Below are 16,340 nucleotides of genomic sequence, written 5' to 3'. Positions count from 1 at the left end.
GACTTCTATGTACACCTAATTCCAGATCGAGGCATTGATTTATTAACTTGTAAATTATTAAGTTCATTATTTTAATTTACTATACAAAATAAAATTAAAACACACAAATCCATGTTTATAGCCTACTATACAACTCAACACAAATAGCACTAAAATAGCACTTGAATTTTTTAAGTCAGAGTAATACATCACTTTTTCCTAAAGTCCTATGCGACTCCAATCAGTTCATAAAATAATGTGCTAATGACAATAAAATAAAAAACGGTAACCAGAGTGCAAACAATAGTAATATCCGTATGTCAATAAATAGTTGTTACAGTTCCAATCCCATCTCTAGTGCCCCCTTGTGTATAAAAGCGCATACAGCATTTCATCATTTGTATCCGATTCACAATTAGAAGGAGCACTATGTAAGGTTTACCTTGGTTGTTTTGTTTCTTTGTTTATACAGTCAGCAGTCAGAACACAAATTTAAAATAGCCATACATGTCTTAATGTACTTACTACACCTGCCAGCTGTAGTAAGTACATTATTCCAAGCCTTAATTTGAATAATATATATTAAAACGTTTTAGTCATGGGCATAAAAAAAAGAAATACAAGTCGCGTGTTTCAACAATCGACAGGCATATTGCTGGTCGTATTGCCCATGTCGAACAGTTTCCAAATCGTACTCAATGACCCTCTAATCCCCAGCAGCAGAGGATGCAACCCCCCCCCCAAAATAAAGAAAACACCTTGAATACCACATGAGGTGTAACTCGTTACAGCTCCTTACGACTGCTCCCGGTGCAGGTGTTCCTCTCCGAGTCCCTCCCAGGGGAGTCTTCGCAGAGGCCGACAGGTGAAGCATCGCCCGCCCGGGGCGCATCGCCCGCCTGTCTGTGATGTCATGAATGATGTCATAGTGTTTAGTGTCCCGTCAGCAGCAGCACATGACACCGAGGTTGAAGAGGAGGTCCGCGCCAACACCCGCGTCCGCCGCCGCCGCCGCCGATCCGACCGAATAAAGTGACCCTGCGTGGCTGTGATCCCGGTCGCCGTGGCGATCAGTTCCCCGGCGCCCCGGCCCCACCGTTGGCGGCGCCGCCGCCGCTCTTGGACTTCCCCGACGAGCGGAAGGAGAAGCGCTTGATGAGGCGGCGCGAGAAGCTCCCGGAGCTCTTGCGCTTGAGGGCGGAGGCGGCGGGGGCGGCGCCCTCCCCCGTCTGGGAGAGGTCCTCGTGGGACTGGCTGACGGCGGGGTCCTTGTCCCGGCGCCGTCGGCGGAACAGCAGCTTGGAGCCGCTGCGGAGGAAGCCCACTGGGGGGATGGGGAGGCACAACGATGGACGTCATTGGTCCAGTTTAAGAAGTCGGAATCGGACCGATGATCCGACTTTTACACCCGCATTTCGATGTTATATATAGCACTCATTATTTAGGTTTTAATAGTATTGCTTTGACTACTTTGATGCATTTGTCTACCTTTCTGTTAAAATGGTCCCATGTGGTCGATATTTACAGACCTATAAAACAAGTGACCATGATTTGGACAGGGACCTGTCAGCGGAGAGACAACAAGGGGCGGTACCTTTGTGGTCCTTGAGGCTGCGTGTCTCCATGACGCCGTTGGAGCCGGTGTCGGACTCCGCGTCGTCGACCGAGGGCCGTTCCGATGCGTCCGACGGCGTCCTCTCGTCCGGGTCTGGCCGCGGCAGCGCCCCCTGGTGGTTGGCGTGCATGGCTGCGTCCATGGCCGCCGCGTAGCCCTTCGACAACGCGTTGTCGTCCTCTGAGAGGGGGGCCTGCCGCGCGGAAAAACACACTCGGTGTTAGACCATTGCATACCATCAGATCAGGGCGTAACCCTGATCGGTTTTATCTGTGTGGTGGGTCAGAGCAATTGGTTACATTGTATTAGAGTATAAGTGAATGGAGGCAAATGTTTACCCGCAGAATATAAAATAACTCCTGGTTTCATTGAGCAGGCTTTCATCTCTAAGTCAGGTAAGGCGACCTATTAATAGATACACTTTTTTTGTATTTTTAGCCAATTACTGTGTAGGGGAACATTTGACACATTTTCAGTAGGACGTGTGGAGCATGCACTGGCCTGGTTCGGAGGTTCTCCACAGGTTTCTAATTAAAAGCGTGAACGCGGTGACACAGTTTCCTCGGCCCTGACCTTTGACACCCCTGAGATAATGAGCGTGCTCCGTTTAGTCGGAGTCTTCCTGGAGACTCTGCCCGAGGAGTCCGTCAGCTGCCTGATGGCTGTCTCTGCTACGGGGTCCAGGCCGTTGGTGACTGGGTGGCTCACTGGGGCGTTCAGCACACACACACACACACACACACACACACACACACACACACACGCACACACACACACACACACACACACACACACACACACACACACACACACAAATGCATATCCACCCACAAAGCACACACACACATACACATAAAAAAAGACAGAAGAAACAGGTTTTCAATTATTCAAACTCATTCTAAAGATGGCACACACCCTTGTCAGAACATATTCCCTAACCATACATTTTGTCAGAGGAGGGTAAGGAGTTGGTGTCAGCGTTCGATTTGACAAACGATAACTGAAACGTGAGAGTGTGATGTGCGGTTTCCCATGTCATAACACTGTCTGTTATGTCTTGTGTGTCTTTTGTTCTGAGGTCTATGTAGTGCAGCTGTCACACTACACTCTCAGTTTTTTTCCCATGTAGGGGTCCTGGATTAACTGCACCCAAACACAGTGTCCTTCAATGTACCTGAACACAAGGAAGAGCAGCCTGGCGCTCTAAATGCCCCTGTTCACACACAGGAGCGTTGTGTATGTCTGTATCTCTCTCTGTAGTACGAAGCTTAGTATAGCAGGTGTTCTGTTCCCTACTCACAGCTGGGAACTGGGCTGCCCCTGCTGTCAGACAGGACAGTGGGTCCCTTCTCCGTCACCTCCACCTTGTAGGGGGAGGGCAACGGGGATTCACCTACAAAGAAACACACCCACATGTAGGTAAACAACCAAACGGATATAGAACGCACAAAGTCCCCCGCTGTTATCAGTAAAGCAGTCAGCATGCTTCGATAGGGACTTCGAAGTCGATATTCCGAGATATATTTTGGCAAGCCGAGACCATTGGTGCCCAATTGGAGACCAACCGTTTTATACTGTTTCAGTTTGGTACCCCGCACGTCCCCTTAGTTAACTTAAGACCATTGGGAACGCCGAGGTGTGCGTTTGTGTGAAGACTGCTGGCCTCTTCAGACCTCCATGCAGACGGACCCTATAAAGACACACTCTCCCCACTGTTGATGGGCCATGACGCACCTTGGTTGCGCTCTTTGGGCCGCGACTGGACTGTGGTAACCGTGGTGACGATGGTTCCGTCCGGCATGATGGTGCGGTCCACGTCCACCTTCTTGGTCGGGGTCAGTGAGCTGCGGAGCGGCGAGGGGCTGTGACCCCCACACGACCCCTCTGACTCCACGTACAGCAGCTGTGTTTGGGGTGTATTTATTAGACAGGATTATGGATGATGCGTATTTATCGTATGTGATGTGTGATACAGAAGGAGATGCTGTATCTACATATAGTTTTTAGATATTTTGTATAATAAAACATATAACAAATTATATTTGATATATATTATATATTGTATACATTGTTATATATTATATGTATTTAAACATATTATATTTTATGTAAGATTCGATTCCCAATATGCCTGACTATTTTTAAGTTACAGCAAGAGACCATTTCTTTATTTGTATCCCCAACTGTCCCACACAGTTCACAGCATTAGTTTGAAACACGTTTTCAAACTGAGTTTATATTCCAGTTCAAACTGTTAAACTTGCCTGCTAATTTGGTACTTTTCCCGACCTTGGAGTTAAAAAAGAAATGGTCTAAAATACAAATATGGCCACAGTTGGCTAGTACGATATAAAAATATATATTTCCTTCAAGTAGGTCAAGCCAATTCCCTCCAAGATCAAAATCTGAAGAGACCATTTGACTGCAGCTGCCACTACAGCCAGCGTTAACCCTGCCGGCTCACAGGCATTTGTACAGCTACGCAAAACAAATATAACTATACAGTTATATCACACATCAGACGTGTACTTTAACCTCACATAGTTGCGCTCAAGCGTTTGAGCCAACACATACGTGTGTGGCCCCTCCAGGTGGACTCACCTCCAGGGTGACGGTGACGTCGGGGGCCAGGCCCTGCCCGGGGCTCACCGAGACCGCGAGGGGCCCGGCGGGCCCCTTACCCCCCACGTCCAGCGCTATGGAGGCCTGCCCCGGCAGGAACTCTACAGGGAGAAGGTCGGCTGGTTCAATAGGACAGCAGAGACTCTACCACGTGGCGTTACGGGCCGGGAGGGACGCGTGTCGCACATTTTTCATTTTGGTTAGAATTTGTGTTTAGCTTGACTCGTTTAAGACGCTGACAACAGGCGTCCGACTCAAACCAGTTATAAACCATTGTTGGAATTTCATTTCGAGGACCACCAAAGCTTCTGGCCTTTTATCATATACTTTACATCCATGTAGAATCAGAAATGTAGTGTTGCCGACTAATCTAATAAGAACCCCCACACAGAGGAGTGGAGTTGAGTGGAGCGTTTCCATGACAATATGGGCATGCATGTCAACACAAAGACGTAAGTGTTTGCACTACACTGTGGATGAGGTGTCGACCGCAATATGTTAACAACTGGCCCTGTAATGCTAAGTGTGTAAACAGGACAATTTGTTCTGAGCATCACATACAGCGCTGGCCCCCACATGCTTGTCGGGTGAATCGGGAAGGAACAAAACGGCCGACAATATAGACGAGAAATCCAAACCGACTGCTGCAGTCTGACTGGTTGGTTTCCAAATTCCCCCTCTACCCAAAGTGAACCTTCACTGGTAAAACTACAAATGAAAGTGTGTTGAACTAGTTTACTGCTGCAGTCTGACTAACATGCACAGAGAGCCCACTGCAGCTGGTTCTGAAGGGCCCGACATTGTTATCACCTCAATTGTTTCAGTAACCACATCCACCTCCACAGGAATAACTACTCATGAACGGAGAGGATATTCTCCTGAACACTTCCTGCCTGATCATCTAGTGAACAATTATCTAAATGACATTATAATAACTACAAGAAATAGTGGTTATTATAAAGTAATAAGCTACTTTTTTTTTTAGTTAACTCAAAATGAAAAATGTTCAAGACTAAATTGGATTTGGGAGGCGGAGTGTTGCACCGAGAGGGTTGAACTTCAAAACAAAGGGACCTGGGTTTGATCCCCCATTTCCACATCCTAGCCTGTAGATATCCTTGAGATGCTCAATGACTTGCTCATTAAGGACCCGTGTCTGAATTCTGTTCAGTGATCGACCTCAGACCCTATCCAGATGAATTTAGACCCAACTAAACGATGACTCAGCAGGATCTGGGAGAGAACGTGTGGATGTGGTGGTGTGTTCTCGGGCAGACTTTGCCTTGTCACCGGGCTGCAGCCTAGCGCTGAGCGCAGACCTCCTCGCAGCCAGTGGTAGTAAATTACTATCGAGTGTTGCCTTACGCTCCCTGGCGCCGTTCTGTTCCAGGAGTCTTATTCTCAGCTCTTTGGTCTCGGGCTGCAGATCCCTTTAAAACACACACACAAGCGCGCACACACACACACACATACGCATACAGGCACATTCACACATGCACACACACGCACACACACAGGCATGCGCACACAGCCACGCGCACACGTACGCAGACGCACATACGCATACAAAGACACACACACACACACACACACGCGCATACACAGATACACACACACAAACACATACACACAGGAAAGGAAAATCAGCAGTGGTGTAAGAATTTACAGCAAAACTCTGCTACATGGATCTTCCAGCGCATCCCTCAAAGCGCCCCAATAAGAGGAGTCAGGAGAGGGGTAAAGCACTTCAGTCTGGGAGAAACGGTGACGGTCGGGAAACTGCTGTGTGCCGACGCAGGGCCTTTCCATCGGCTCACTGAGATCCGCTGACAATGCGAACATACATTCTGAATGCAATACACTTCAAATACATGCCACTGCGGAACTGGTGTCAGACTATGTATATTGTTTCAAGATACTGAAGACCATGGACACTGATGCTGGTTGGTCCACGCCGATGCTAGGATATTACAACAGTCAACCTCTTGAAATGCTGCTTCGCGGCTGAACAGACTGTACAGAAATGCTGGTTTCCGGGTCAATTCTTCACATAGATGTATCACCATGAAAGGCCAGGTTCATGATACAAATGAGGGATAAAGTAGAGGTGCTTACAATGTTATGTCTTCACTCCAGCCCAGTGAGCAGGTCGGGCTGCCGGGCACGCACACAAACCCAGTCCTCTTCTCTGTGGATGACTGGTCCAGACTCAACACACAGCACAGCTCAGCTGGCCTGGTCCACTGGCCTGCACACACAGGCCCACACACACACACACACACACACACACACACACACACCAGACACACACACACACACACACACATGACACACACACACACACACACACACACACACACACACAGAGGCAGATAGACAGACAGACACAGTCGCACACACACGGGCACACAGACAAACACAGAGCACATACACACACCTTAGCACCCGGCGGGGAACACGGCTAGACGTAGTCCTGGGTCAGAACAAAGGCCGGGAACAAAGGTCTGACCTTTATGGCAGGTCGCCCTCAGCTGGCGGAGCGTGATCCGGTGAACGGGGACGCACTGGGGGGCAGGGGTCAGCCACCCAGACTGATGCTCCGGAGAGACCTGAGCACCAACACACAACAGCACACATCTGACGTCCAGCGCCAGCCATACCTTTAGGACACCACCCCGGTCCCTAGGGGCCCAGGGGTGCTGAGTTGGAGTTGCAGCACAAACACTACTGGGAGTCCGACGCGAGGTGCCGCGAAGTCAGCTGATAAACCCCAGTCTGTTTTTAACAGACAGCTTCAAAGGTCATGAAGGGGGTCGACGTTGAACCCTCCGGCTGAATCTCCCGGCTGGGATTCAACCGCCCCTGACAAGCGAGACCATAAAGCCCCATAATAAGGCGAGAGAGAAGGATGGCAACCAATCGCAGCGGCCTTAGGCCACAACACTCTGAACCCTGTTTGCAGTTGTTCATTTGAATGAGTTTTTTGCACAGGCAAGAATAACCGCGCTAGCCGAGGAGAAAACATCGCTAACACAGCTTTTGGACCCCCGAGGGCCGGTCTCCAGGGGATGGGGGCGGGCCTTACGGTAGCGCTGCTCTCACAGGACCGAAGGCTGAGCACGAGGGACGGCTGGGTGCTGTACAGAGCGTCCTCAACCAACTCCTTTATGGTGTTCAGGTCCGCCTCGCCCTCCGCACCCTGCACACACACACACACACACACACACACCGTGACCACAGAAATATTAACCACAGCGATGACTAACCACCCTAACTGCAACGTACTATTCGTATTTACAATGTTTACACTGACGTGGAGCAGTCAGTATACAGTCTGTATATTGTAACATATATAATATCCCTTCCTTATACAGTCTGTAATATACATACTGCGCTGTACGTGTTCGCATTGTTATTTTCTAATCATGCTTCTCAGGAGCTTTTGCGATGCAAATGTAGGTTTCCCTTGCCAACCGAGCCAGAGAGAGAGAAACAGGGACCGAGTGCTGCATGTTAGCACGGCTGGGATGATGTAATGCAGGCTGTGGCGGCTGTGTAGGTGGTAACGGTAGCCGCTGGTGACCTGTTTGTGGAGCTTGCGTGGAGACACGCGCAGGGCCAGCGGCGGCTGCTTGGAGAGGGACCAGGACACCAGCAGCCCCCCCTCCTTCGCCTCCTCCAGACATGCCACCAGCTGAGGGGACAGAGGGAGAGAGGGAGAGAGAGAGAGAGGGTGAGAGAGAGAGAGAGAGAGAGAGATAGATAGTTAGAGAGGGAGAGAGGGAGAGAGAGAGAGAGATAGATAGTTAGAGAGGGAGAGAGAGAGGGTGAGAGTGAGAGAGAGAGAGAGAGAGGGAGAGAGAGAGAGAGAGAGAGAGAGAGAGCGAGAGAGACAGAGAGAGAGATAGATAGTTAGAGAGAGAGAGAGAGAGACAGAGAGAGAGAGAGTGAGAGAGAGATAGATAGTTAGAGAGAGAGAGAGAGCTAGCGAAAGAGAGAGAGAGCAAGAGAGAGAGAGAGGGAGGGACGATAAGTTAGCTAGTCCATGTATCCACAGGAAATATCCCTTCATCTCTTCGTTCTGAGGGAAGGCTGGTCAGTGAAATATAAGGCCACAGCCGCCGACCAACCAATTTACATGCAAATTTGAATGCCGATGCAAAACAGAGCCGGGGCACTCCGGTGTTGTGTGTAGAGAGGGGCCAGGGACATGTATTTGCAAGACGCAGCAGCGTAGGAGACAGGTGAAGCGTGAGGACGAACGTACCTTCGCCACTACGGGCTCTATGGTGACCTGGTAGGTGTCCATGGAAACGGCGGCGTGCGACTGCTGCGTGACCGTCACTGGGAACGTGACAGAGTCCAGGCGGCAGTCACAATGCAAGACCTGCAGAGAGCAGAGGCCAATGTCATTAAGAGAAGCCATTACGGTCAAACGGGGGATTAAAACGCTCAGACAATCAGTCAAATACACCGGGGACAGATTTAGACTGTTGTCCTGTACAAAAGCACTAGGACTTTATTCCTTTAATGGTTCAGTGGACAGGGACGGTACCCAATAAAACGTGAGCAGGGAAAAGCTGGTTTACATGCAAGTCATACATTAAAATTCATTATATAACTGCTGAATGCATGCAATTCACCCAAATCGTTTAATAGAAATATAATAATAGGAATAGACAAGCTAATGCTCCAGTATCTTAAAAGGGATCCGGCGGGTCCAGATTTTCATTACGATCACAGGAGGCTTTCGAGGCAAAATTAAACTAAACCTGCATTGTTCACAACATTGTTTGCATTCTGGCCTATGGCAATCTGGACCAGGGCTTCCGAACAAAGCGCCTCGGGAAGTTATTAATGAAAGTCCATTATACGTATAATTACACGCGGCAGCAATGAAGACAGGATTACAGAGATTATCGAAGGCTATTAATAACCGTCAAATCAATGGAACACAACCTACCATGCTGCGTGCTGATTGGTCTGTGCATGTCACACACTCGATGGCAGTGGAGGCCGTCAGTGGCAGAGTGCTGTCGAAGGTTATCTGGATGGAACTCTGTGTGGGGGGGGAAGAAGAATAAACACATCGTCATCGTCAAGTCATCGTTCAACCGGGATGAAACACAGACGCTTGCAACGGAGCAGATGTTTTTAATACTAAACGATTTACAACAATGTCAGAGTTTGTTAAGGAGCATTGGGCTAGGATACCTGCATGTAAGGCTTTATGCTGGGGGTTGAAGTGTAGGGACGGTAGTCTTCCTAGGAACTACACCATCCATCCCCGTTATGCGTTCTTTATAATGGCCAGTTAGGCCTACCAAGCAGCTGCATACTCACTCCAGGAAATACTATTAAGTAGGGCGTTTAATGCATTTGACGCAGTGGGATTAGGGTACGTTGTTCATGATGGCGGAGGGTAATGGTACACATGAGGTTATTTCTTGCAACTGAACTGTCTTGTTTCCACTTCTCTAGCTAATACATTTTTTAAAGTTGATATTTTGGACGTCAGAGCTCATGGCAAAACAAATTCTTGCCTAGATCATATGAGTAGTTTGAGTTAATGATCAAACCACAACCCTGTTTAAAACATTCCTTACCAGGAACTCCTCAGAATGACCTGATGTTGCTGATAAGCAATGTGGAAAACTAATTTAAGACATTTGTAGATGGGGATGCAGAGCTACTACTGTTATCTACAGTCAGTATCCATCCACACTAGAAGCTCAGTGTGTACAGCCCCATTCGACTGTAGTTTAGTGTATAGCGGCTGTCTGCACTCAGTGGCCTGCAGCCTTTGGCAAACCTGAATATAGCATATGCTTGTCCACATGGGATTGGCTATGGACGGATGGTCAAACTCCAATGCACTGCGCGAGACATTCACAGATGCACTTGTTATTGTGTTTTAACAGTTATTATGGCAGTTTTTTAAGGCCTTTTCAGAAGGTGTCACAAACTGATGGCAAACATCTCATGCATCAGCAGAATATATTGGCGGCGAGAAGCACATTTATCCGTCGCCCCCTCAGTGTACAGAAAAGGGAAGTGCAGAGAGAATATATGATATAAATATATCCTATACCAGGGCATATGTTCCTTCAGAGCTTTGTCTTATCTCTATCAAATAGAGCAGGGAGGCAGAGCAGAGGTGGGAGAGCCTCAATCGACTCAGACACACAATGAGAGAGAGAGAGAGAGAGAGAGAGAGAGAGAGAGAGAGAGAGAGAGAGAGAGAGAGAGAGAGAGAGAGAGAGAGAGAGAGAGAGAGAGAGGGGGGGGGGGATTGGGTCAGGAGGGCAGGAAGCCAAGACAATGCTGCAGGCTTACGCAGTATCACTGACGGTGTAGCCATGTGACTGTCATATGACTGACTCACCTGTATTACCTATTGTGCTTGCTCAGCTGGCAAGATGCTCAGTTACACGCCCAGTTCCAAAGTGCAGGGCCAAACCCAATAGCATTTATTATTCACGCCCTGTACAATGCCTTATTCATATGAGCACCGACTTGAAGATTGATGCTGTACTCATTTTGTATTTTAGATTTTGACTTTCTGCAATTGCTTAAAACAGGTCAACTCGCTCTGATGCAATGAAATATGCTGTCTGTTACTGAAAGACATTGTGTCGTACTTTGTTTTACAGTCCACGATGCATATCCTACGTTGCCAAAAGATAACTTTATCAGTCAACAATAGTAGAAAGTATTTATTGTAGTTCAATAAAATATCTATTATTTAATTATTCACTCTTAAGGATTGAGTGACTGATCATAAGGCCACATAGGGGTCCATTCTCCTCCTTTAAACAAGAGGAGCATCTGGGGGAGCATCAAGGGAACAACCCCAGGGAATCCCTCCTCCTCTTGGTTCTCCCGCTGTGTGAAGAGCACCCTCTGATGGATCAAGTAGAGCTTCCCACTGTGCATCCATCTACAGCAGGCTTTGAGGGAGTCTTGCCACGGAGCACGATGTGCGATGCAAATGGCTGTTTCTACGATCCAGTGGGCGTGTCCGGGGGGGGGTCTGTCTGACGAGCCATGTCCCCGGGTCGTCCTGCGTGTCATCACGTTGGGTTCTCCTCAGCGTCAGCCCCAAGGGGGTGTGAGGGGACCATGACGGGAGGAGACGGGACCCCGGAGCCTCTGGGGAGAGGGGGGGGAACATCCAACCCCAACCCCTCCTGCCTGGCTGCTCCGGCCGTGAACCGATCCTCCCTGTGCTATAATATCCCGAGGGGGGGGGGGGGCGCGGCGATCCGAGTGTTTATTCTTACGTCGTCATTTAGCAGACATACGTAGCCAAAGAGTTGGCTAAGTAATGGATGATAGAAATCATTGTTCCGCTTGTACCAGGGTGACCAACGACGTTTCACACATTTCATCTCTCAAGTTATTAGGGGTTTAATGTCCTTATCGGCTGCAACTAAAATCCTCATCCTTCGGCGCTTTGAGCATATCGTTTCTGCTTTGTCATGACACGTCTGCTTTGTAGATGTATTTGTAGTGCATCGGTTCGCAAGTGTTATTGAAAGATAATACACACCTTTGCAACGCTTTTGACCATTCAGAATCAAGTATTCAACTGTGCACTCAATAAATGTCTTTAAGGAGTAGGTAGGGGTCAGGGGCATCGTGCTCAAGGATGCACTCTAGCTAGACACACCTTCTCTACCATGTAACTACTGTGACCAATGTCTGTGATGGCAAATTTCGGAGCCGCCCTACATTAAGGAGCGGGGACACCACCGGCAGCGGGATACAGAGGGTTTAGCTGTGGAGTCGCTTCAAGTCATGCTCGTTCTGGCTGCAGATCGGGGATGGAGCGAGAGAGGGTGGGAGGGAGGGAGGTAGGAGGAGGGAGGAGGGAGGGGGACTCTGGCTCTCTGGAAACACACTGATAGCGCCATGCCATTGTCCGACCACAGAACCTAATGGCTTTGACATTATGAGTGCAGCGGGGACGAGACGCGCCGGCTGAGGGAACCGAGTGCTCGGCTGTACAGTACAATCACATTTGCCTTGAACCCCCGATCAACAAATTCCATTATAAGTTGAGAAATGTGCACAATATCAGAGGGATGCATGATAGCTACTGTGCCGGCGTCCACAGGAAGTGGTCCGCAGGTTACTGTCCGCATGCGTCACTTTGATAAGTGGATGTTGTTTGTGCTCCGCCTGAAATCAGTCTTACCCTCTACATTTGGGTATTTGCGCGTGCGTTTGTGTGCGTGGGGTATGTTGACGTCTTTCTGCTGATATCGTCAACCGTAACCAGCTGTGCTGAGGGCCTTACCATAAATCCCGGGGATTATGGAGACAGAGGGAAAGTGAGCTTCTTTGCAGACCTTCAAATCATCGTAATTAAACTGGAGCCCTCCGGATGCAGACAAAACTGACTCAAGCCCACTGGTAGCACGTGACAACGGGTTCTTCTTCACACAGAGAGAGAAAGTCCTGTTCCCCTATCCATCTACCGTGGCAATCATAGATGGACAATTTGGTCTGAAAGAGATAGGACCACACCTTTGGCATGATCCTTTGATTTCACCACATATTTGCAACCGAAAGACCTGAATCATTTAGTCCACACATAGATTTAATATTACTGCAGTCATTCTATTATTTTCCCTTCTTCGAAATCGCTTTGATCTCGGAGTCAAGGAGGAGCTCAAAGAGCTCCAAGAAGGGGCAATTTGGTCAATTTGTGCACAGTGCACCGCGTAAGTCTAGTGAATCAGTAGCACTGTCTCGTAACCACGGTGTCACATGCATAAAGGAATGCCTGAGCAAGGCCTTGACGTTACACTGGGCAAATCATCAGGCACAAAGTCGTCAGTTCTATACCAAACACTTCCATGCTTCCCAGTCGTTCGCGCAACCTGAGCCTGCTCCTTCAAATGAAAGATTCCCAAGAAATACTCAGGAATACAAAACACAAGAGTTCCCCAAAAATGAATATCCAGTATGCTTTCAAATGAAACGCAAAACACATTGAAGATTTCTCAAAGTCTTCAAACTAAGAAGACTACTTTTTTTTTTAAAATTCTTTAGTATTCCTTGAGGCGTCAACCAGATTGGCACAGTGACACTGAAAACATCCAACCCCTGAAGACATCAATGCAGATGTCTGACAACTGCCTGCACACGACACATCTAGGCCGATGTGTTTCTTGCTGCAGAGCTAGAATCACAGCATATGAGGCCGATAGCCTGTGTGGGGTCATAGTCTAGTGTCTCAGAGTGTCTCCTCCTGCTAAAGTGGCTGAGTCAACATGGCGGCCGTGCAGCAGGTGCATATGTGAGAGTCAATGAATGTGATATGACTCTCCGTTGGTCACCTAATACCTGTCAAGTCTCCCAGTGCCCTGCAGGTTTTTCAAGTCAGGGGACTGCAGAAGCTGTTGAACAACAGACGTCTGTGGAACACATTACACACTTAGTTCTACGCAGACCTATAAACATATTTATAAATGTGTGAATGTGAGCGAGTTTGTGCCTGTGTGTGTGTGTATTTTCAACGTTTACATACGATTTGTAATTGCTATGACAGCTAGCCTGCCAACACAGAAGCTAAACAATGTAATGTGTGTAAAGTGGAATGGCTGCATTGTCAGCACATACTACATTGTTAGGGATTACTACTGCAGTTCGGTTGTTGTATGACTAATAGGGCATTTGGAAGATTAATACCACAGGCTGTTCTGTAATACATGTATCATTTTGTACGTATAGGCTTTTGCCAGGGTCTTTGAGTTCAAGTGCTATACATTTGACAGTATTAACCATGATCGATGAAGAACAAGTGTTGCTTAAGGTCTGTGCAATTCTATATAATGCATGAGATGCTGAAACATAAGATCTGTTTGATAGGGAAGTATTTGAAATATTTGCTTAATCCTGGTGTACTCTATAGCAATCCAAAGAAGATCTGTTTGACTGTGAACTTGAGTCAGTGTCTATTCAACATCCAGCAGCATAAGGCTTGAAAGGTAAACCTTGGACAAGCAAGGGGAGAGATGACCTTTCTGAATCATGATGGGCCTATAGTTTGTGATGTGGATCAATTGGTCCCCTTTTAAAACCCCATGTAGCCGTACGCATCCATAACAGAAACACATAACCGCCCACGCCCACATCCCCAATCCAGTAGAAGGTATGAATCACCTGAGTGAAATCTAATGTGTAAATAAAAAACAACGCTTTTGGTGGATGTTTACATCAAAGCACCTTACAGTGCATACATGCTTGGGTGGGAGGGCCACGTTGGGAATGGAACCTCTAACCCTGGCAGTGCTAATGCCTTGCTCTACCAGTTGACCCCGACCAGACCCAATGGACCAAAGGGGTCTTTATCGATGGTGTGAGACTATCAGCAAAAAAATAAATGGTGGACCAAGGGGTGAGGATAATATTCTCTCTCAGCATAAGGAAATGCAAAGAAAAACGATTACCAGTATTACTAGTATTATTATAAATGTATTACTGGATAGATAGACGAGTTGCAATATTGACCAAGCATTCCTTCTGTTGTACCAGGATGATGTCGATTGATCACAATTCTGCCTGACTGCATCAAGCAATCATGACAGACGCTTTTCAATGTCATTATCACTCAAAAATGACTGCATTCCCGATGTAGTGTGATCGTATTGGGGGATCTTACACAATACCCCGATGCAATTCTATTCTTGATTACTGACACTTCAACGCCCACGCCACCAGTTAGTATAGCGAGTACCAACCAACCCACACTTTTGCACTCTACGGAGCACACAGGTTAGGCTACACATGATCACAATCAGATGAATCATTCCCCTTAGGCTTATACATATCCCCTCAAAAATGCTAAACGAAACAATATTCCAGCAGCAGTAGCAAGAGGATATATGATATGCTGATCTTGCAAGTGGAGGTCTACAATTGCAGATATCAGCCTACATTTGCAGCACGTTGATCACTTACCCCATGCCTGCAAGCTTGGTCATTCAAGGCTTTCAGCCAGGCTCTCTGCCAGGGTTCCCCGAACGACTTGAAAGAAAACAGGGTGGAGAGTAAGCCTTTAGCCCCTGCTTCTGAAACAGCTCTTCCACTACGGCCTGGCCGGAGCCTGAGCAGGAAGCCCCGCCAGCCCCCCGTGTCTGTCCGGTGATCCCGGTGGATGATGGGAAGATGACGGGCTGCTCTGTTGCCTACGAGATCCTTGGCCCTCCACGAACGCACAGTGGCTAGTGAGTATTGGACGAGCCATGCCAACACTATAAACAAAGAGAGCAGGAACAGCCCCACTAGACACCACCAGCAGCAGCCTCCGTTCTGGTCGGGCTTCATAGCGGTGTCCTTGTGCCGCTCATCGCGATGAGGTGGACGGATCAGGGGACCGGGGAGTCCGTGGGGTCGGCAACGGTGTCTGTAAGGGGAGCAATAAATAGTCCGTCTTTGTGCTTCATTCGCAGGACAGGTCGTGTTAAGGAAAACGCAATCAGCCGGATGATATTCGGAGCGTGTGCCCCTTGACTCCAAAGAGCGCGTTTTGCAGCTCCGCGACAACAACACACCACGTTACTAAACGATGGTTCTGGTGCATTTTGCAGCGCACTTACAATCTTACATGTTAATAATACCGACACCAAACGCCGTACGATGAGTGAAGAGGGTTAATGATCAGCAGATAGGGAGAAATAACTTTAAACGATGACACAAAGTTGACTATCCATTGCATTAAATAGACCTACCGCTTTACTACTGCATGTGGACAATAGCGAAAGCGTGAGAAGCCAGCTTCAGTAAAAACGTGAGACAGGCACCGTGTTGTCGATGAGCATCGCTTCAGTATATTCCGTCTGACCCGGCGTACATCAGCGGTGTGTCGGTGGGACCAGCAGCCGCTGTCATCCAGCCATCCACCGAGTCTGCGCTCTGTTCATCCACCAGGACACAAGGAGTCTCCCTCCCCTACCCCAACCTCCGAGCCGACGTTTGCTTGCCTCGGCGATTCCTGTTGGAGCCTGCAGAGGGCGCTATAATGGTGGCGGCATGTGGCTCAGGAGGTAGAGCGGGTTGGCTGGTAACCGGAAGGTTGGCAGTTCGATCCCCGGCTCGTCCTACCTGAGTGCCG

At 48.3% G+C, this 16,340-nt stretch overlaps 1 protein-coding gene across 2 annotated transcripts; it reads right to left on the bottom strand.

Annotated features, from left to right (window-relative positions):
• Window positions 1–762: 762 nt before the first annotated feature.
• Window positions 763–16,083, bottom strand: c2cd2l (c2cd2 like). 2 transcript variants are annotated; one of them, XM_079738927.1, is made up of 15 exons: window positions 15,958–16,083; window positions 15,188–15,632; window positions 9,180–9,275; window positions 8,484–8,603; window positions 7,800–7,910; window positions 7,302–7,415; window positions 6,726–6,825; window positions 6,332–6,464; window positions 5,582–5,646; window positions 4,196–4,317; window positions 3,329–3,497; window positions 2,895–2,987; window positions 2,168–2,301; window positions 1,574–1,787; window positions 763–1,303 (listed from the first exon to the last, which is right to left on the bottom strand). In XM_079738927.1, the coding sequence occupies exons 2-15, from the start codon at window positions 15,551–15,553 to the stop codon at window positions 1,050–1,052; spliced, it is 2,091 nt and encodes a 696-aa protein (XP_079595053.1). In that variant the 5' UTR covers window positions 15,554–15,632; window positions 15,958–16,083; the 3' UTR covers window positions 763–1,049. The 2 variants fall into 2 exon arrangements, with proteins under 2 accessions (XP_079595053.1, XP_079595054.1); XM_079738928.1 differs by lacking the exons at window positions 15,188–15,632; window positions 15,958–16,083 and adding an exon at window positions 9,431–9,521.
• Window positions 16,084–16,340: the final 257 nt, after the last annotated feature.

The sequence above is a fragment of the Pollachius pollachius genome, assembly GCF_949987615.1.
Source record: "Pollachius pollachius genome assembly, chromosome: 6".
Taxonomy (NCBI): Eukaryota; Metazoa; Chordata; class Actinopteri; order Gadiformes; family Gadidae; genus Pollachius; species Pollachius pollachius.
The sequence above is the reverse complement of the archived record's forward strand: the minus strand, read 5'-3'. Positions and strand labels throughout refer to the sequence as shown.